The sequence below is a fragment of the Astyanax mexicanus genome, chromosome 12 (assembly GCF_023375975.1).
Source record: "Astyanax mexicanus isolate ESR-SI-001 chromosome 12, AstMex3_surface, whole genome shotgun sequence".
Classification (NCBI taxonomy): Eukaryota; Metazoa; Chordata; class Actinopteri; order Characiformes; family Acestrorhamphidae; genus Astyanax; species Astyanax mexicanus.
This window is the reverse complement of record NC_064419.1, coordinates 17,566,829-17,589,758: the sequence shown is the minus strand read 5'-3', so window position 1 is coordinate 17,589,758 and position 22,930 is coordinate 17,566,829. Positions and strand designations below refer to the sequence as shown.

Here is a 22,930-nt window from a genome sequence, read left to right as displayed (position 1 = left end):
GTATAATATTATATAACATCTAGGTTTTAAGTAATAATGTCATAAAAGTATGAGTTTATTACATCCCCAATCAGAAAAAAATAGAAATGTATGGAGTACAGTGTGCAAATGCAAAAAAAAAAACCCTTTATTTCAATGTAGACAGTATGAATATTCAATCCATGTAATATACATCCATTTTTGCATTTTGGGCCTGTAACACATTTTTATTAAAATGTTGGCACTTTGCAATATTGCTATTCCTTGTCACATCACTTTGCTAAGTTGTTTTGGCACAGACGATACAAAGCGTCAAAGTGTTTTGAGGTTTTTTTGCTGTCTTCTGACATGCCTTTCTAATGTGGGCAGCATGTGGTTTTGCATTGTCTTATTTAAAAAAGTGTACTGACACAAACTCATGACAAATTATACTTTTCAAAAGCATTTCTTGAGAAACTGGAGATATTTGCTCCTTAAAGCATTTTGTGGATAAGGTATTTTTTTTGCCCAAATGTTTTTGCAATGTGTTGCAGAATGAATTAACTTTTTTAATTTGCTCTTTTGTGAACAGATATTTTAAGGATCAGAGTCATGGGCAAATGCTTAAAGGCTCTTTAAATGGCTGCTGATTGTCACTAGGTTTGATGTGTATTAATGCATATTTATTACACCTGGGGATTTAAAAGTTGAAATTAAAATAATAATAAGTTTAAATCTTTTAGAGAAGCCTTTTAGAGAGCATTTCCTCGCCTACTATTTACAGAAACAATAAAACTGCAATAGTGTAAATTGTAGTATGTGTAAATGCCTTGGTTTTCATGATTTCATATAAACAAATTCCTGAAGCCCATTAAAAATGTTTCCATGATTTGGAGCCTTTATATCTGTGTTCTGAACTGGAGGGTGGTGTTCTTCATCCTCTGTTTGTAGTGTTCATCAAACCGCTCGTTCTGAGCCACAGTGAAGTGATTCTTCCAGTCTCCGACTTTACCTTTAATGGAATGAAATGGAGAAATATGGTCAGAAATATTCAAATGATGGGAAGAAAGCTTGATTATTATTTTAATTTAAGGCTGGTAACTCTTACTGATTCATCACAAATATTCAATAAGTACATTTTTTGTAGTTTTTAAACAAATCATTTTTCTTTTAGCTGAAACATCTCAGTGACCCAATTTACACTTGGTCACTTTGTGTGATGTATCTGTGTGATAGTATCTTGATTGTATCTTTTTTTCTGGTAGTTTTCTACATTTACACTTGCTAGACTCATGTGTCTCTAGTTAGTCAAACTGAAATCTCATTTCTACGTGTGTGTGTGTGTGTGTGTGTGTGTGTGATGGAATATGCAAATGTGTTTATTGCACAGCAGTTACAACTGGTGTTTCGTTTCATTTGTTCTGGTAGAATTTGGTTATCAAATGCATCTTGGAGAGACAGACTGATGTACACTGTTATAGAATGTGGCTTAAATGTGTTAAATGTATCTCAGATTATGTCCTGAAGTGGTTTTAGTGATCAGATTTGTGTTTGTATGTTTGGTTGTGTTTACATTTGCATTCTTATGTTGCTTGTGGTCTTATCCAGATTTAATTCCAGATATAATGGGGTCAAAGATTCAGATATTATGGGACATTTTAATAAAAGGAAAGAACAAACTAAAGGAGACCCCAAGACAATATAGTTCTAATGTAAGAAACAACATGAATTCAGTTTTTACTGGATGACCTGAGGGCAATTTATTCTTCCGCATTGAACCTACTCTGTATCCCACATGTAACCTGTACATAGCTGAATAGCCTGACACGCACCTCCCCAGAAGTGTACCCACGCATAGCAATGACCACGCAGACCACAGCAATACTTCGTTACCTTAATTCAGTAGACATTTTGGTTATCTATATTTTTCAACTGACTTTTTAATTCTTACATTTTCACACAATTATCAGTACATTCTACTCATTACATTTTAGAAATATGCCTCATTACTCCTATTTAATTTCAGCTTGTTTTCATTCTGGCTTTTCGTTGTTCAGAAAAAAAAACATATCCAGATCTGCATCTGTATAGAGTGAATTTGATTGTGGTTGTAATAAAAACAAATACTTTTGACATCTTTGTCATTTCCACCTTGTTAACAGCATTTAGCCATAAAGCTAAAAGACACAGCAGCCAGCCTCGGCTGTGTTTGGTTGCATTAGCCTCAATGCTAACGGACAGCCTTGGCAGTGTACAAGCAGGTTTTCTGCAATGCTAACAGTTTTTCAGAGCTGGATTACTTACTGTTGTTTTTTTTTTTTGTATATTTATGGGCTACCCAAAGAAATACTGTGCTGTTATTTTTAGCTTTTTATTACAGGAGGTTATTTGCCATGTTCTTTACAGTGCTTAAGCCTAAACTCTTTCTTTAATGATTCACCATTGTTAGAATGTATATCCCAGAAGTCTATCAGTGTATGTAGTACTCTCCATATAATAAAAACACAATGTAAAACATCTCATGAAATATCTCAGAATTCATAGCATACTGTATTAACCTTTGCGCATGAATGGAGAAACGTTGAAGTCCATGACTGGAACTGTAGAGTAGTTGGTCATGTTGTTGAGCTTCATTGTGTCAAAGTGAGTGCCCTTCGTAATCCTCTCTCTTTCTTCTATTGGTGTAGACAAACCAAGGAAGGAGCACAAATGCTCCACCTCACGCCCCGTGTCCTGGACCAGCAGGGAAGAAATGTTCAAAGCTCAAACTTTAAAGCCTTAAAGAGAAAAGATCCAGCTGAAATCTGACTACATATGGTACAAAATAACGGAAAGCTAATGTGATGATGTTTCCTACCTCCACCATGTCCTCAAAGAACATGTAGTGAATATTTGAGTAGGTCTGCTTCTTCTCCCAGTATCCACACACATGATCATACCAAGGACCAAACACCTCTTGAAGGTAAAGTAGAAGATGTTACATGACTTTAATTTCTTTCCAGTTCTACAATATTATTACTGTAGAATCATCCACTGGTGCAGCATGAAGTATGAGTGCTTTAACCTAAAGGTGAAGGTTGTGCACAGTTTTCAGATACCCCGAAAATGTATCTGTTTAGAACCCTTTTCTCTCTATTGAAGAGTCTCCTAAAGTTACCATGAACCTCTAGACAACCATTAACTCAACCCTAAAAAGCACCCTCACATATAATTAGGGCGGGGGGGGGATGGGGGGGGGGGGTGTCCAAACTACGGCCCATGGGCCATTTGCGTCCCGTTTCCTTTTTTGGAGTGGCAAGTTATTTCAGAAATAGAATGAAATTTGGCCCGCTGTTAAGCAGGTTTTTATAATGTGAGATTCAAAGTTTGAATGCTAGGTGTCAGAAACGGGCCAAAGAGAGTAAAAGCGGTGAGAGTGAAGTTGAAGCGCAGAAAAACATGCCAAAGAGTCTAAAAGTGGAGAGAATGTGCAGTTTTAGTGCAGAAAAGCGGGCCAAAGAGTCTAAAAGCGGAGAGGCTGCACAGTTTAAGTGCAGAAAAATGCGCCAAAGAGTCTAAAAGTGGAGAGAATGTGCAGTTTTAGTGCAGAAAAGCGGGCCAAAGAGTCTAAAAGCGGAGAGGCTGCACAGTTTTAGCGCAAAAAAGCAGACAAAAGAGTCTAAAAGTTGCCGTAATTAAGGAGTTTTATATTAAGAGACATCATGAAATGAAACATCAATTTGAAAAATCTTAGTTTACACAACACTGTCAAAGATAAAGATAGTAAGTCAAGTAAAATGGTGTGTAAATAAAAGTAATCAGGAAAATGTATTATTTAAAGTGTTATATTTCATTATTTGTTTTATTACAGAGTCTGTGGCCCGTGACTTCAAATATATTTGTCCTTCTGGCCCCCAACAAAAAAGTTTGAACACCCCTGAATTTTGGTAATTACACACATGGTCTTTTTACCAAAATATTCTTTTGATAAATCGGAAAAAATCATTCAGCCGAGATTTCCAAATCACACAAAATGTCCAGGCATTCACTTAAATTTTACATCAGTGCTACAATTACTCATATTTGGGATATGGGTTTTTAGACACCATCTTTGTGAGCTAGACCAGGGCCAGTACATTAACAGAGTGGGAATATTGTAAAAAAAATAGTAGAAATTTTCACTCACTCTTTCCATCCATAAATTTCTGTAGATCAGTGCTCCAGTCTATGGGATCAGGCTGTCCCTTGTTCATCCGGTCAAAGTGAAAATAAGACACAGCATTGTCTTTGGCATTACGAGCTACATAGACAACCTGGATGAAGAGAAGACTGATTATACTGACAAGCAGCATATTTTGGGCTTACTACACTGAATGTAACAGGTATACACTACCTGTGTTGTATGAATGCCAGTTTTTAAGGGGGCTCTCTGGTCTTTGTTACCTTCTGGCTTTCTCCATTTATTTCTTTCAGGAGTCGCTAGCACCACTATGATACTTTCTTTACACTGTCTGTGCTTTATAAATCCAAATAGAACTAATTTTACCTCTTTACCTTTTCAAAGTTAATGACTACCCACCTTGGCCTGACACTAATAGAGGTTTGGACTGTCAGGCTCTCCTGTAATCCACCACAGACTAGCTGCCCACCATCCAGTTATTACCACCTGGACTAGTTGCCTTCCACAACTATCTAATAATGGTCATACTGTTGGTTAAGCTTGGTCAGATTTATCACAGTTTTAGTTATTTAAACTTAAACAATCAACAGGGTTCCAGACTAACACTGTCCCACTGTCCCAGAAATGATAAAAAATTGCACAAGGGACAGTATTAAAGATCTTTTGGGATGCAGAATTAGTGTGAGGTTATAAGGAAGGAATATAACTGTGAGTTTTCCTGTTGCTATTGCTGTTTAAGTCTCAGCTTTCAACATAGAGCCAATCATCTAGCTAGTAATGCGGCAAGAGAAGGAGGGTCAATGTGGCACTAGTGGGGAAAGGCCCTAAAGGAAATTATGTGATGGATCACCATTAAAGTCACTATTGTTTTTTTTTTAATAACTGTATTTATTTGTGTATTTTTGTTGTTTGTCATAGAGTATATATTTAATATATATTTTAAGAATTGGCACAGACAGAAGTTGACAGATAACGGTGGAGCAGACGGGAGGCGGATTTATATGCGGGTAAGTCAGACTTTAATAAATAACAGATAAACAAATAAATAAGGGAATAACGAATATAAATATGTACATAAACAAACAACAGGGAGAAACGTAAAACAGATAATAACAAACAGGGCTAGGGATATATATACAAGGATAAATACGTAAATAAAATACACAATAAACAAAGAAACAAACAGGAAATAAACGTGACTAGAAATATACGTGAAATAAAGGGAACTAGAAATAAACAAGAAATAAATAGAGCGTAACGAAAAACCGTGAACAAACAATAGCAAACGTGGCGAGACAAACGACAGAGGAAGGTGCAAAGACCGACGAAGGACAAGAGACAAAGGAAGGCTTTATAGCACACAAGGGAAGTGGAAACACCTGGGGCTAGGGGGCGGAGCTACAATTGACACAGGTGGAAAAGTACTGAGACAGAACACAGGGGCACAGGTCACGTGGGACACACACAGAGACATGAGACAAGGCTAAGACGTGACAACAGAAAGCTTTGGGATGGTATCAAACATATCCTACAGTTGAGCTAGCGATTCTGTATTTTTCATCAGGGATGTTGAGGCCATGGTTCGAGAATTTACTTTATCCATAATATTATTTAATGGAACGGTACTATAAAGTCGATAAAAAGTATACACTACACAGTCCAGCAATCTCTGTGACGTTGAGGACAGCATGACCATTAACATCTGAACCAACGCCATCATGTCAAAGATCAGTAATAGACTTACAGGCATTTAATAGCCATTAAAGAAGATCCAAATACTGTACCCTGGAGTTCTGTTCCCAGAAGGACTTGGGGACCAACTGAACAGGAAGATGAGTTTTGATGAGCCGTGGAGAAGTGGGCAGCTGATCTGCCAGCTCCACCCCTGTGCAAAAGACAAAATATCCTCTCATAAAATTTGCTAGGGTGTGCAAATGTGTATGAGCTGTATCAGAGAGACCAGAGCCCCTGACCTGTAGGTAACCCTGGAAAAATGCCTTCAAGGAAGGGAACTCGCATGTAGATGGGCATCGTCTTCTGACGTTCTGCTCCCAATTTACTAAAGAAGAGCAGTTCCAAAATATAGGATACCCAGGTAGTTCCTGGTAAAAACAAAAGGCAGAAGAATATGTCTGACAAAGTGTAATGTCAAGTGTCAGTGATTTCTTACAGAATACCCATGCACTGTTAAAAAATCTCAGTGAATACCAAAAGAGTTTTACAGATATTTTCTAGATCTCATGCTATCAGAATTTTTTTTTTTTTTTTTTTTTTTTTAGTTTTTCCATAAAAAACAGAGAAGTCTTGTTAGATTAAAAAGTGCAAATTAACTATCAAAAATACACAAATTATATGGCATAATAAAAACACCTATTTTCTCTACAAATTAATTGAATATATATCTTATTCCCCTAATAGCTATAGACTGCACTGTAAAAATATGTCATTTTACTGGTAAATTCGAACAGTAATCCACTGTGCAAATACAAAACATTGCTGTTAATACAGTTGCCCCATGTGAGAGTTTCAAAATTACAGGAACTAACGGCAAATAACAATGAATGCATCAGCATTTTTGTCATGGTTGACTGCCTGGACATAAGAGTAAATTTCCTTTTCTACATTGCAAAGTGTTACTCTGGAATGTGTGACTGCTAATTGTATTCCACAATATGCACTGACAAAAATGTGCAGTAAGATTTAACCTAAAACATTTAGGAAAGTTAGGAAAACATAAAAACTGGTAGTAAATTTAACAGACTTCATAGTCTAAAGTTAATGTTACTCATTCGTAGTGAATTTATGTAGAATTTCTTTAGTAACTGTTATTTTGTAACACTCACTGAAGTATATTTTACTTGCTGTATCCTAGTAGATTTTGCACCATAGTAACCCATGCATCTTAGTTATTTCTTCCTTACCACCAACTCACTCGTCAGTATGTAGTGTTAGCAACCAGGGCTACCTTCTATTGGGTAGCTAGGCACACAAACAAAAGATTGGCAGTATCTATATTAGCTTAGGCATAATCAGCGTTTTTGTTTGTTTCTTCTTGATAAACTATTTTCCTATTACATGGGAAAATGTATCCAGCTTAGAGTTTCTTCACTTCAGTTCTTAGACAGCATGAAGTTGCACTTTGCATACAACAGTGCATTGTGGGCAGGCAGTCACCCATTGTGGGCAATCTTAGTGTTTGGGGACACACCCATTATACAAATAAATGATGCCAGGAGCCAATAGAGAAGATGCATGGGTTAATATGGTGTTGCCTTATTTAAGTAAAAATTACTATGATGCAGCAACTTTTACTTAAAAAACTCTAAATAAATTCAACAAGAATTTTCTTTGATGCTATGTCTGTTAAATATGGTCTGTTAAGATTACTAGCAGATTAGTGTGTGCAAATATTACACAGTTAGCTTACACAGTATTATATTTAAAAACCCCAAGAAACATGATTTTTTTGCAATGTGGTCTGAATTCTGCCAAAATAAAGTGGCTGCAAATTGTTATCTAACATTTATCGAGCAGATTTTATAGATTCTTTTTACCAGTATATTATACAGCAGAGGCACTATCAAATAACAGTAACCTGCTGGAATTCAATGTATAGTACAATACTGTTCAAAAAAACTATGGTGGATGCACTAGAAAATAACAGCAAAACTGCTGACAACTGATTAATGTAATTTCACAGGCCAGTATATTTTACACTGCTAAAAAACAAATTGAAGTAACTTATATTTGTATACATGCTACTGTAGTACTATATTGAACTATACCTGTTTTTGAAGACTTTTATTCAGCAATAAAGGGTTATAACAGCAAAGACACATGCTTCCATCATTTATATTTAACATAAAGGCAATTACAAAAAAAAACACAAAATAACAACAATCAATGAAACTACTACTCAGCATCCTTTCTTTGTAACTAAATGCAAATCCCAAACAAACAATCAAATAATAAGCATCACAGGAACATTATATTGCTGTAATACCTTATATTACTGTTTTAAACAGATAGAAAATAGCTGTACAAGAGATCTATCTACGGAAAATAACTTTTCCATTAACAGTCACACATTTCCATTAAACATTTTAAGGTGAATTTTCCAGTGAAGACATTCACAGGGACAATATGGAATTTTGGATATATGGATAAATAATAATAATAGTGTACATTCTATTGTTATACATTCTGTACACTGGGGATAAAATACAGGATGTATTCCAGGCATGAAATTGGTTAGATCTTGTTGGTAAAGCAAGTTTTACAGTTGCACTTTACTTTGCCTAATCAATGGCCTTCCGCCAAAATATACACCTGTATGAAGTGGTGTTATTAAGTGGTGTTATATGATGAGTCAGCTACACTGGCCACAATCAAGTTTTAACCCTTGTGTGGTGTTCGGGTCTGTGGGACCTGTTTTCATTTTTCATCAAATGATACAACAAAAATATTTTTTCTAACTCAAACTCATTGGCATTGGCTCATTTTTTGTAAAAAAAAAAACATATATCAAAACACATTTTCGATAAACACACACCACACACACACACACATTTATATTACATACAGTATGTTTGGTCAAGGGCTAATAAACATTGCTTCATTTGTAAATTTGAAACTAAACAAATTTTCTACTCATATCTTGAGTTTAATTCATTTTCTTTTACATTTTATTAAAAAACTAATAAAAAAAGAGTAGCACTTTTTGAAAGAAATGTAACATAAGAAAGGTAAAGAGCAAATATTAACCATGTAAGCTGTTTATATTGCTTGCAATTTAGGTGAAGCAAACATGTGTAAAGCATTTTAATGTAAAATTGCTTAATTTTGCTGAATTAAATACAAGTAACAAAGTAAACGAGTAACAAAAATATGAACACCACACAAGGGCTAAGCCTCCTTAGTGGAATCAGTCAGCTCACCTACCTGCTTTAGGGTAAGTGGCAATGAGGATGTCATCTGGTCTGGCCTGGAAGTTCTGGATGTTCTCCCAGTTCATCGTAAAGCAGGGAATCATAGAGACGCCCTCAAAATCATATACCTCTGGTCTAGTGATTGACTGCATGAAGAGGAAGAGAAAACATTACAAGATGTTAATGTAAATAACTTTATTTAATAATGTAAATAACCAGGTCCAACCTGGATATCTAAGAACATTATAGGTAGGTTGCTCTTAAATCATCCATGATCTAGTAATTTAGTTGATCAACCAGCTTTTGACCAGCAGAGTAAATGCTGCATTTTATTTCATGCTGGTCATTTAATTACAGAATTATCTTTCTTAAATGTAAAGTTATTGTAAATGAACTGACTTAATAAAACTACATGCACAATTTACAGTAGCCAAATAATGTAAACAAATAATGTTTTAAGAGAAATAGTTACAAAAGGGTGTGTAAGAGGGAGTAAAACTGCAAAATATAGTAATACATAATAAATTCTGAATAAACTATGTAGTCATAAATACATACTGCAAAAATTACAGCAGTTGTTTATAGTGCAGTATTTTATGTTTGTGCAATATTATTAGGAATATATACTTTAAACGTACAGCAGTTATTTATTAATTGTACAACTTACAGCACTTGTTTACAGAGCATCAATTTCTGAATACTCAATATTATTGTACATATACACTGTAAAAGTGCAGCATTTGTTTGCAGTGTAGTAATTACTAAATACTTGATATTATTGTAAATATACACTATAAAGGTATAGTAAAGTTTTCAGTATAGTAAATACATAAAACTTTATATTATTGTAAATGTACACTGTAAAAGTAAAGTGTACAGTAAAGTAATTACTGAATACTTTATATTATTTTAAAATTACACTGTAAAAGTACAGCAGTTGTTTACAGTATAGTAATTACTAAATACCTGATATTATTGTAAATATATACAGTAAAGGTATAGCAGTTGTTTACAGTATAGTAATTTCAGAATACTTAATATTATTGTTAATATTTACTGTAAAATCACAGCAGTTGTTTACAGTATAGTAATATCTGAATAGTTTATATTATTGTAAATATATACTGCAAAAGCACAGCAGCTGTTTACACTATAGTAAATGCTGAATACTTGATAGTATTGTAAATATACACTGTAAAATCACAGCAGTTGTTTACAGTATAGTAATTACGGAATCGTTTATATTATTGTAAATATATTCTGTAAAAGTACAGCAGTTGTTTACAGTGCAGAAATTTCTGAATACTTGATAATATTTTAAATATATAAAGTAACATTACAGCAATTGTTTACAGTATAATAAATTATGAATAAAAGATGTAATCATAAATAATCACTGTACAGATTACAGCACTTGTTTACAGCACAGCAATTTCTGAATATTCAATATTTATTGTAAATATATATTGTAAAAGTACAGCAGTTGTTCGCAGTACAGTAATTTCTAAATACAGGTTGTAACTGTAAAATGTTTTCAGTGCAGTCATTTCTGAATACATTATAAATATTTAAATTTAGTAGAATAGTTGTTTGCCAGGTTGGCTAATATCAGCAGTACTTACCGACAGAAAGTCAGGATCCATAATGATATAAAGGCTATAAAAGTATTTTTATAAAATACTCTTCTTGCTTCACGCTTTCTCCTCTTTCTTGGTTCTCAGTTGATTAAACACGGCTGTAGATTTTAGCTCTGCACTGCTGTAATTCTTATCAGGCTGATGTATCTCCTCCTCTTTACTTGTTACTCTCTAATCACTGCAGTCCTGGACTTGTTGTTTGCTAACTCTTTGTAGGTCACTGCCACTGGTGTATAGCACACACACACACACATTGTGTGTGGGAACTGTGGGGCGCTTATGGGGTTTAAGCCCTTAATGTTTGCAGCAGAGCCTGAATCATATTCTATGTTTAGTTCATAACCACACTGTATTGCTTTTCACCTAGTGTACTCAGACATTATTATTCAGAGAGAAGTCCCCATAAAATTCCACCCTGCAGCTCTGCAGCTCCAAAGTCTACTCTTTAGTGTCGTCATCAATGTGCAGAACTGTACAGCAAAAGACATAGAGGATTACAATGTTACAATCTTCTCTTAAAGCAGTACATTTGAGGGGCACCGAGTGGTCCAGCGGTCTAAAGCGCTGCCACTATGGGCGGGAGGTCGCAGGTTCGAACCCCTGCTCATGCAGCTTTGCCATCAAGCTGCTGACGCTCAGAGGGAGCACAATTGGCCCTGCTCCCCTCCTGGTGGGTAGATGGCGCTCTCTCCCCAAATCACTCCTAGGGTGATGTCTGAAGCACAGGGCATCTGTGAGCTGATGTATTGGAACCAAGTCGCTGCACTTTTCTCCGCGCTGTGATGCTACTCAGTAATGCTACATCAGCAGCAGCTCGAAAAGAAGAGCTGGCTTCACATGTATCGGAGGAAGCATGTGTTAGTCTTCACCCTCCTGGTGTGTTGGGGCATCACTAGTGATAGGGGGAGTCCTAATGAATGGGTAGGGTAATTGGCCGTGTAAATTGGGGAGAAAATGGGAAAAATTAGAAATAAAAAATAAATAAATAAATTTAAAAAAGCAGTAAATCTGCCTTCTAATAAACCTTTTAAACCTTTTACTGATGCAGGATGACTGCACATATGTTAAATAAACCATATCAAGATCAAATATACTGTGAAACATGATATTTTTTAGAGTAATGATACAATGTGGAAATGTGTTTCTTGATTTAATTTAAACTCTACATTGTAAAAATGAGGAAAGAAAAATAACATAACAATATATAAAGCATATAATGGTATTTGATGACAGTTCTATAAATGTTTGTTGCAAAAAATAATTGTTTTGGCTAATTAGTGAAACTGCACCCTCTGTTTTTTTGTATTTAACAGATTTCTATGTTTTTTCAACTGACATGTATGTCTGCTGCTGTATTGTACTGTACTGTTCTGGTTTGCATAGGGCTTAGTATTGATAGCATGTAGTATATAGTCTTTCTTCTTTCTTTTTTCTTTTTTTTAATAAACTATTAAAAAATGTAAACTGGGAACTCTATTCAGTATGGCAATTGGAGCAGGTTTCTACCTGCTGATTAATGCAATTTAACAATTGTACAAAAACACTTTAGGAATGTTACATTAACATTACTGTTGGAATGTTTTTCTGTAATAATAAAGGGATTTTTAATTAAGTAAATCAGGAAAGAGTTGGTGCCGAATGGAAAATCCAAATAGAATAAAAGCACATTGTTTCTTACATTTTACAGAGAAAACCAAGTGGTGTTTCAGGTGTTCTTTTGTTTCATTCTTCTTGCAAAGATGTCTTAATGTGTACAACAGGTTGTCGCATTTTAAGCTTTGAAATACTCCATTCATTCTTTTAAAAGATTATCACTTTATTCCATAAAGAATGTAGAAAGAGAAGTGTTGCCATAGTGACAGACAGTTAGCTAGCTATCTATTTATCTATCTTTAAATAATACTATGACTATGACCCACCCTGCAAAAACGAATTTCAGGGAGGGAGCTGTAAGGCCTCGACCGAACTTTTCTTTTTTAATTGACAGTATAAATAGTTCATGATGGTTTATATCTGTGTTCTGAACTGGAGGGTGGTGTTCTTCATCCTCTGTTTGTAGTGTTCATCAAACTGCTCGTTCTGAGCCACAGTGAAGTGATTCTTCCAGTCCCCGACTTTACCTACAGAAACATACAAGAATTCTCTTCTTACTTGAATCTATTTATGATCCGAGGATACCACCGCAGAGAAACTAGGTGTATGTCTGTGTTTGTCATTGTCTGTGTTTGTCATTTAGCATGACAAGAAATACTGAGCACATATTTAGAAATGTAATGCTTGTGCTTTACCAATTGTCAAAATGAAAAAAATCTGTAAATTCATATGATATTATGTTAAACATTTATTTAAAAACTAATTTAACTGTACTATATACTGTACTACACATACTGAGGGCACATCAAAAAAGAAGCAGGATGATATGGGTTTTCCAGCCATCTGTCATCCTGGCAAAGTCGCCTTTATTTGCTCTGATGATTCCATAAATCATCAGAGCACTTTATAATCCGGTGTGCCTTGTGTATGAATTTTACCAGTCAGGTTATAAGAAGCAGTAAAGCCACTCTTCTGACGTACAGTAACATACAGTACTTTCAGTTTAGTTCTCCAGCACCAAGACTCAAGTCTGAAGTAGTATTAGCATTAGCCGCTAACTGCACCAGCTCTTTTGCCGTTCAGAGATGAGTATTATTGGCCTGTTGCCTGCTGCTAACCCCAGCTAACAGTGCTGGAGTAGCATTAGCAATACCTGTTAACTGCACTAGCTCTTTTGCTGTTCAGAGGGGAGTATATCGGCGTGTATCCAGCGCGTTTACTTTGTTAAAGCAAGCTAGACAGGACGAACCACTAGCTAATATCTCCCTGGCTCACCGGAACACTCAGGGTTCCTCATTGTAGCACTGTTGGTGGCATTAGCGGCTAAACATGGCTAGCCTTACTGGAAATCTGAAAATCTAAGCTTACTGTAAATTAACAGAAGTGCTGAAACAATTTTCAGGAGAGAAATCTGTGTTGATTAATGTCCAGTCCTTATTTGACTTTAAAAGATTTTTTTTTTTTAATGACAGTTTTGTTTACTAAGCTTTGCTTTACAGGTGTCTCCACCCAGCTGCGAGACCTGCTGAATTAGATGGAAAACATGGCGACACCCCTGTTCCTGACTATAATGACTTATAATTTGGTGCTCCTTGTGTATAAAAATATACCAGAAAATAGACTATCATTGATAATGCAACTTATAATTCAGTGCAAAAAATATGGTATTTAGTAAAAATCCAGGTTCTGGTTCTGTATGGGCTAAAACAATTTGGTTAGATTCAAATATAGAGGCCTCGCTGTGAGTAATTTAATCCTGCCTTGGAGTGGAGTGACATTTCTCCAACTTCTGGAGTGATGTCCTGGGGTGCCATCATATATGCAACAGTCTCTCACCCTGAGTAGTTATACAAGATACACTAACAGTTCAGTCATGGCTACAACATCTTTGGGCAAAGTGCCAAATCATGCCATAAATGCATCTATGCCCAAATGTATCTTTTTTGACTACACATTTTTTCTATGACACAATGCGACTAATTCATTTTTCAAAGTTTTTGGAGAAACGTTTTTCCACCCAGTTTAAACCACAGTTCTGAGTGTTGTTTCCTTGGTGTAAATTGCATGGCATTAAAGGACAATACATTATCTCTATTCTGTAGAATGTAAACTATACATTTTGTTAGCAGTCCAGCAGAAATTGGTAACTAACCTTTGCGCATGAATGGTGAGATCTTGAAGTCCATTAAAGGCACTGTAGAGTAGTTAATCATATTGTTCTGCTTCATGGCATCAAAGTGAACGCCCTTTGTGATCCGATCTCTTTCTTCTGTTGGCGTTGATAAACCAAGGAAAGAGCACAATTGCTCCACCTCACGTCCAGTGTCCTTTACAAGCAGAACAGACATGTTTAAAATAAAGACTTACAGAATGTACAGTGCCACTAGGCTAAAACATGACCGTATACTGTAGCACTGGTCTAAAAACTTTAACTGTAACTGTAACAGACTAGCTAATATAAGGTCAAGCTGTTAATTTTTTCTACACATTTCATACCTCCACCATGTCCTCAAAGAACATGTAGTGAATATTTGAGTAGGTCTGCTTCTTTTCCCAGTATCCACACACATGATCATACCAAGGACCAAACACCTCTAAAAGACACAGTGAAAGACATGGTATAAATGTTATAAAATTATAATTTTAAAACACTGATAACACCGGTCAGAACATATACACCAATCGGCCATATATATATTTATTTAAAACTACCTGAAAAAGAGTAGTACATTTTTTAAGTTGTGAGGTGGAGACTCTAAACTGCATCAGTGAGCTTTGGATGCCCACAACCCTTTTCCTTTGTTACACTTTTTATGTTTTGGAGATGCACTCAGTCAAACTTTTTAAGATGGAAGGGAAATGTGTTTTAAGGTGGATGGGAAACTGTGAAGAATAAACTAAAAGTTTTACACTTTACTACTCTGCTGTAGAAGTGAGAAATTAGTTGCTCATATGAGTACTTCTACAGTGCACTCAAATAGTCAAAAGTCAATACATTACATTGATGTACAACCATGAAGTTAAAAATCAGTTTTTTGTTTATAGAATATATATATATTTTTTTCAGGGCGAAAAAAAACAGCTGACATATTTAATTATTTGGGTGGATTATGCCTTAATACAGTCAGGTACAGGCCTAAATTGTGTATGGTAGCAACCAATAGCATAGTGTGTGTTTTTGCAGGACTGAATAGTGGTATGTGCCACATTAGCTGGTGCAATAGATTTATCATTTACATACTGCAGATATTACAGTAAGCAAATAAAACAATGTAAATATTGTAAGTTCACTGAGAAAACACCTGATCCCCCAATTATCATTGTTTAATTCACACCTTATCTGGTAGTATCTCTCACACTCACTCTTTCCATCCTTGAACTTCTGTAGATCAGTGCTCCAGTCTACTGGATCGGGCTGTCCCATGTTCATCCGGTCAAAGTGAAAATAAGACACTGCATTGTCTTTGGCATTACGAGCTACATAAATAACCTGGAGAGATAAAATGATTAAACACATGAAAAAGCTTCAACAGAACAGAACACACAGTACCAATCAACACATTTTTTAGAGTTAAATCAACACTCTCTAGAGTTAAATGAACATTGACAATGTTAAATTCAGTAAGTCACTGTGTTATTTTGTCAGTTTTACTCTATCATTGTTGATTTAACATTATGAACATTTATTGTTCAGGGACTTTATTGTGAGACTTTAGGATCAGACTATGTGTTTTTATTGTGTTACAGAAACATCCTAAACTAGAGATCCTCCATTGCTGGCACAAATGGTAAAATGCACACACAGCTTGTCTAGTTCATTTGGTGAAGTATTGCCATCAGAATATGATTTTTTGAGTCAGTACTAACGCCGTTACTTTTTTCAGTAACGAGTAATCTAACTAATTACTCTGACTGTAACTATAATGCCGTTACCATTTCCCACACCCTGTTAATGCACGTTACTTTAGCTGCATACCTGTCAAGTCTCCCGATTTGGTCCGAAAACTACCGTATTTTACCCCTTTTTTTCGCCGTCCTCCCCTATTAGTATTTATGAACGTATTAATGAGAGATTATTAAATCTCTTGAAGCCAATCATGGTGCCAGTTCAAGGAGAAAGTCCCGCCTTTTAGGAGAAACAACCAATCAGCTTGCTGGTTTTGCAGCGCAGAGGAGGGTCTGCAGGTTAAAAACACTCGTCTCCCATCAAAACAGACAAATCAAACCCATATATATAATGTTCAACCTGCCCTGATGTACCTGATCAGCCAATAACTAATTATTTGTTTTACTTCTATTTACTAATTTAGGATTACAGGACGTACTGTCAGTTATAATAATCTATAATTCAGTTAGCTAACTAGTTTGCTAGAAGCTGGATGTAGAGGATAGCCAGAATTCAGTACAGTACTTTATGTTGGTAGTTTAAAGCAGTTTCTGAACTCTGCTCACTGCCTCTAAATTGTGTGTTTTTCACCAGATCCAACTAATCAGCTAATAAACAATACTTTACTGAGTTTACCTGTTAAAATCCCTTAGCCCACTGTGGACCATTTGGCATTCTTGGTGAAGAGCAAAGAAAGAATTTCATTGTACACTGAAACCCGTTTCTGTACTGTATATATGACAATAAACTCTTTGAATCTAACTCAATCATTATGTAAATCCAGCAGTGTATTAGACAGAAACAAGTAAATTGTTTACATTATTACATTGCTACATGAAATCCATTGTTGATGTACTGTTTTGCATACTTTATTAAGGAATGGATTCGCTGATGGAATATATTTGGTCCATGTCATTTAGTAAAAGCTCATTTTGCAGAATTTGTGCACCCTTTGTTCAATTTTAAATCCATTGAAAAAAAAAACATAAAAGAGTGCATCGCTGACAGAAAAGTGAAGACTTTTTATTTAGGCTGTATTATAAGGATTACATGTGTAGGAATGTGCACAACATTTCAATGTCAACAAAGGTAGGCCTCTTAGATTCAGATCATCTAATTGTAGTTTGTAAGTGGTTCACAGGTGGTTATTTTAGTTTTCTTGTAAACCTGTCTTAAAATGTAAGGGATACTGAACCTCAGTTGGGCTGGTGGGACGGCTCAAAGCGGGCGGCGGAAAATGTCCCTTATTTTTAAATTCAAAACTTGACAGGTATGCAAAAGTAACGCAATAGTTACTTTTACTGGTAACTAGTTACTTTTATAGTGGAGTAACTCAGTTACTAACTCACTAGTAACTATAACTAATTACTTTTTCAAAGTAACGTGCCCAACACTGATGATTTCTCCAGAACATTTGTTATCCAGAATAGTGTTAAATTCAACTCTGTAAGAATTAATTTAATACTGACATTTTTGCTGTTTGGAACTGTGTTCTCTAGAATGATGGAGCCCCATTCTGTACTTTTGAGATGGGTTGGGAAGTTGAAGAAGAAAACGGGTGGTGGTCTTACAGCAATAATCCAAAATCTAAAGCCTTCTCTGCACAGTACTCCAACAAAAGCAGTATACACCCTTTTTAATACCTTTGTTAATACTGAGAACTGGGTATGCATACATGTTTAAATGTACAAATGTTCTCTTTTTTTCCATTTATTTGGTCGAACACCGTAAAAGTGTTTTTAGCCATCTTCCACTAAATACTTAATTACATCCAGCACATCCTGTCTTAACGATCACTTGGGAAATACCATTTCAGGTTACACAAAGAAGATCCGTATACTGTACTCTGCAGTTCTGCTCCCAGAAGGACTTGGGCACCAGCTGAACAGGAAGGTGGGTTTTGATAAGGCGTGGAGTGGTGCACAATGAGTCTGCCAGTTCCACCCCTGCAAGCGGACAGAGAAAGCTTTCCATTAAATGTCTCATTAATTGTATTAAGACCATTAGTATTTCAAACTATTTATTATGACTGGATTTTGCTAGTATTTGACCGAGAAAGATGCTGACAAGAAGCACAGATGTCTTTTTTTTGGTATCACAGAAAGCCAGGCCTCTAACCTGAAGGCAGTCCAGGGATCACCGCTTCAAGGAAAGGAACCCGCATGTAGATGGGCAGATCAGTCTGACGCTCTGGTGCTGTATTGCCAAAGTAGAGCAGATCCAAAATATAGGATACCCAAGTGGTTCCTAATTTGTAACAGTAAGTGATAAGTAAGGTAGAGAAAGAAAAAAAGAGAGAGTTTTTTATTTTTATTTTAGTTCTAATTTTTCCATTTTCTCCCCAATTTACACAACCAATTACCCAACCCACTCACTAGGACTCCCCCTATCACGAGTAAGCCCCAACACACCAGTAGAGTAAAGACTAATACATGCTTCCTCCGATACATGTGAAGCCACCCACCGCTTCTTTTCGAGCTGCTGCTGATGCAGCGTTGCCGAGCAGCCAGCGTGCTCGGAGGAAAGCGCAGCGTCTCGGTTCTGATACATCAGCTCACAGACGCCCTGTGCTGCGGACATCACCCTAGGAGTGATGTGGGGAGAGAGCGCCATCTACCCACCCGGAGGGAGCAGGGCCATTTACACTCTCTAGTGTTAAATGAACACTGACAATGTTAAATTCAGTAAGTCACAGTGTTTTGTCAGTTTTACTCTATCATTATTGATTTAACATTGACTATATTTATCGTGCAGGGACTTTATTGTGAGACTTTGGGATCAGACGATGCGTTTTTATTGTGTTACAGAAACATCCTAAACTACTTGCTGCCAATTTTGCTCCCTCTGAGCGCCAGCATGAGCGGGGGTTCGAACCTGCGACCTCCTGCTCATAGTGGCAGCGCTTTAGAACGCTGGACCACTCGGCGCCCCAAGAGAGAGGGATTTAGTACATATTTTATGTAGTATTTATTTGTTTTTTAAACTTTATCCTACATCTGAACATCTACACATACGTTTTTGGAGAATTCCAAATAATGGCTTTACCACAGCTGTTAAACATGGTGGTGGTAGATGTTTGGGCAATCAAACAGGAATGTTGTACATGGCAAAATATTTGTATTCCCTGAGGATACATGACTTTGTTAATTTTCTAGCATTTTTGGACTAATTTGGATTTTTAGTAAATAATGAGAATTTTGTCCATTGGTGTTAATGTCGAACTCAAGCAGAATGAACGATAAACAGAAATATAGATATGTAGACAGACAGACACCATCCGTACAAAGCCTCACAGACATAAATACATAAATATACTTAACACAAACCTTTCACAAGCCGTCACACCCTCACACCACCCCTTTATACCCAACCCAGAACATAGGTACACATTAACACAAACACAGCAGACTTAGACAGCGCAAACAGAGTCACTCACCACAGCGCTCTTTCATTTAAAGCTGCTATCGCAAAGGGTCCAATAGAAAACAATAAATGTTAAAGTTGATTTAATGGGCAAAATTTGAGTGTTAATGTTTATGGACAAAAAGCACAACTGTTTTATTGTTTTTTTACCATTGCCATATCAAATGTCATATCTTTATTTTAAGTTTTAGAAAACTAAGGAGCTTACTTTTTGTAAAATCACATGATGTCGATCTACCAACCGGGTCAACATAGCATTGCATGAAAATCATTAGTCATAGTCATAAACATTCTTGATCATATGAGTGTAAGTTCACACACCTGCTTTGGGATAAGTGGCCACGAGAATGTCATCTGGTCTTGCTTTAAAGTTCTGAATGTTCTCCCAGTTGTCTGTGAAGAAGTTGATCATAGAGACGCCCTCAAAATCAAACAGGGCTGGCCGGCTAAAAGTCTTCACACGTGTTATGAAAAAGAATATATGTGGTACAATCATTAATCAAAATAATCTGAACATGTCCAGCAAAACATATTTTAAAGATTCATAAAATACTTTATGCAGCATTAACATTGATTGGACTGTATTCTCCTATTCCTTCATTCAACCCATCTATCGGATACACTCATCATGTTTGAGCTAAACGGCCACTCAGGAGCTGTTGTGAGTGGTATTGGATCCAAGTGCAGAGCAAAATGGTTGTTTGTTTTTGGATTTATTTAATTATTTATATCTTCAATTATATATGTTTACTTAGGTATATTTATAATCATTTGATTATTCAATTGTTTCGGCTATTCATAAATATGTTTTAATAGTGTTTGTGTCAAAAGGGTGGGCTTGTGGAACTTGGTTTGGTTTTCCACAGAGGAGACTGGAAAATAGGTGGAAAACAAAACCCTGAAGAGGTGCACGAAAAAAAGGCGGGAAACAGAACAAAGGAAATGCCACAAAATGGCATGTACAACTAAAACACAGATTTTGAGCTTCAAATAACTCAAACCAAAACACAATCAAACTCAAAATGGACTACTTTTACTTTCTTTTGAGATCTTTTATATCTTTTATATTTTTTTTTTATATCTGGTTGTCACTGATCACCGCTGGGGATTCTGGGACTTGGAGTTTCGGGACCCAACTCCACTTCTTTTTCCCCTCTGTTGCCCAGCTCCCCTGCTGGTGGCCAGTGGTGCAGCACTGCCCATCACAGGAGTAGTTAAATCTGATTACCGTGATAATTATTACAGCAATTAACTAATGCTATATCTACTGCTGTTCTATGCCAAATAGACTTACATGTCAATCAGAACTCTGCTTCGACTTTATTGAGCTTCACGCAAAAAATCATTATCTGTGCAGCACATCCCATTAAAAACAAGCTTGATTAGAGCGTGTTAGTGTGTCTTTGCTATCTTAGCGATGAAAAACATACACCTTGCACAGCTCAAAACACACAACAGGCATGTACTAATTCTCCTAATTAATCATGGGTGCGCTCTGACTTTGGCGGATTGCTATTTTAATGGCGCACCTACCTGGATGCATCCAACACTTCTCAACAGAGTAAATTGTTCTACTCATTCACGATGTGAGCAGGTCAGGACAATGAAACATGTTTTGTTTTCATGTAAAATAATAATTTTATTTTATTTTGTTTTCTGTTTATTGTTTATGTAAAAGTTTGCATAGTTGCCAACTGACATAGACTATGGGTTTGCACTGCAGCAAGTCCATGTGTGCGTAAAAAATATGGGTGTATATGCTTTGGGCAGAATCCTGCGTTGACAAGATAGCAATGACTGTCTGACGGTTAACATCTGTCTAGGTTTTTTTTCTGTCAGTGGCACACCTGTGTTTTCCATTGCCAAGAAAGCAACACATCAGAAACTTACCTGGACACACATATGAATGAATGCACAAAATAATTGCTGATATAATGACCAGTTTCAAAGCATCAACCGGAATTAGACTACTGTGTTTTTTTAAAAGAAATATTACTTGTTTGTCTCCTAGTCAAACCTCAAATTGATGGAATTATCCTGAAAATTCTCTAAATTTCTAGCATCAAATAAAAAGAAAGAGATTTGCTGACACATCTGTAACAGTTATTTGTCTCTTATATCTTTTCTAATTTTAACCGTTTTTAAATGTTGGTGGTGTTTGATTTAATGTCCTCAGCCTAGCTGTCCTTCTGCACCAAATCATAATGTATTTGCATATTGTAAATACTATATATGGCATTAATATATTTTAGACAAAAAATGAAATGTAGATTCCACTCACCTCAGGAAAATTAAATCCTTCCATGATGGACTAAGTGGTGCATATGTGTTTTTCTCTTTTGTCTTTTAGTTCTGGTCCTGGTTCTGTGATATATGTTACACCTGGCACTCTGTTCTCAAGCAGTTGTACTTTACCTCATCTTATCTTTTCTTTGCTTCCGTCCATAATCACCCCAGTTGCAGTTGCTTGGTGTGCCGCCCCTCATGAAAATTTCAGTTCAGCATATTTTTTTCAAAAACATAATTGGAATTTGTAAACCAGGGAAGATAGTAGCACCCAAACAGTCTTTAATCGATTTAAATAAAAAAAAATAGAATTCCTGACTAAATAATCTATTACAATAAAAAGATTATTTGGTATGGAGTTGGACAGTGACATAAACACAGAGCAGGATATAAGGTAAATTAGCTGTAATACTAGTGTTTTACATATTAAATTTAAAGATCTATATCGCTATTTTGTTACCAGGATGATATATCCTTAATATAATTCTAATATGTTACCACTGATTTACAAGAAAGCTATAATTACACTTTTATTAGTAAAATTCCAATAGAGTCAACTGCAGTATTTTTATAACCAAAAGAGGATATTTTAGGAATGTTCTGTAAAGGTTTGGGATGTTTGTGACCTTTAGACAACTTTTAGGCAACGTTACCAAGATCCCCAGAACGTCCCCTCCTATGTGGGGAAATATTCAAGGATTCAAGGATTCAAGGAGATTTTATTGTCATTCGCATCACATGTGGTACATGAGGTGGAACGAAATTGTGATCTCACGATCCAGTTTTACACCCAAAGAGCTGTTATTAATAGATATATAGATAAAAAAAAGAATACAATAAAAGAAATAGAATATACAAAATAGATAGATAAATATCCCAAGAATAAAAAAATATAAATAGAGAGTAGAAGGTTCAGCAACATGAAGTCCAGAGTGCAAGTGTGCTATAGCAGCATGATAATGTGAATTAGAGCAGTGGAGATAAAGTGTCTCAGTGCAAGTAAAGTGACCATGTTGGTAAACAGTAAACAGTAATTTGTCCTTGGTGTCAGTGCAGTGTG

The 22,930-nt window shown here is 35.9% G+C and overlaps 2 protein-coding genes across 3 annotated transcripts in view; both read right to left on the bottom strand.

The window, feature by feature from the left end:
* LOC103044416 (cytosolic sulfotransferase 3) overlaps positions 1-22,019 on the bottom strand; it is a 76,833-nt gene extending 54,814 nt beyond the window's left edge. Inside the window, exons 1-8 of one of the 2 annotated variants that reach the window (XM_007247995.3) lie at positions 21,866-22,017; positions 19,906-20,038; positions 18,280-18,408; positions 18,007-18,107; positions 15,639-15,765; positions 14,772-14,869; positions 14,428-14,602; positions 11,882-12,802 (exon numbers count right to left, since the gene is read on the bottom strand). In XM_007247995.3, the coding sequence (XP_007248057.3) occupies positions 12,690-12,802; positions 14,428-14,602; positions 14,772-14,869; positions 15,639-15,765; positions 18,007-18,107; positions 18,280-18,408; positions 19,906-20,038; positions 21,866-21,889 (900 nt within the window). In that variant the 5' untranslated portion in view covers positions 21,890-22,017 and the 3' untranslated portion in view covers positions 11,882-12,689. Of the gene's footprint in view, positions 1-11,881; positions 12,803-14,427; positions 14,603-14,771; positions 14,870-15,638; positions 15,766-18,006; positions 18,108-18,279; positions 18,409-19,905; positions 20,039-21,865 lie in introns of those variants that run through there. The other variant, XM_049485739.1, reaches the window with a different exon arrangement.
* On the bottom strand, positions 115-11,004 carry LOC103043615 (cytosolic sulfotransferase 3). Its single transcript, XM_007247961.4, has 8 exons — positions 10,668-11,004; positions 9,059-9,191; positions 6,091-6,219; positions 5,902-6,002; positions 4,124-4,250; positions 2,816-2,913; positions 2,517-2,691; positions 115-970 (listed from the first exon to the last, which is right to left on the bottom strand). Exons 1-8 carry the CDS (start codon positions 10,686-10,688, stop codon positions 858-860), a joined length of 897 nt encoding a protein of 298 aa, XP_007248023.3. The 5' UTR covers positions 10,689-11,004; the 3' UTR covers positions 115-857.
* Positions 22,020-22,930: the final 911 nt, after the last annotated feature.

What these genes read in the sequence shown, in the direction of transcription:
- LOC103043615 (XM_007247961.4), bottom strand. Translation starts at nt 10,688, where the DNA reads ATGGATCCTGACTTTCTGTCG. An exon ending in TGGATCCTGACTTTCTGTCG is followed by an intron (nt 9,192 to 10,667) that starts GTAAGTACTGCT and finishes CTCTTCATGCAG; the next exon opens with TCAATCACTAGACCAGAGGT. An exon ending in TGCCACTTACCCTAAAGCAG is followed by an intron (nt 6,220 to 9,058) that starts GTAGGTGAGCTG and finishes TGTTTTTACCAG; the next exon opens with GAACTACCTGGGTATCCTAT.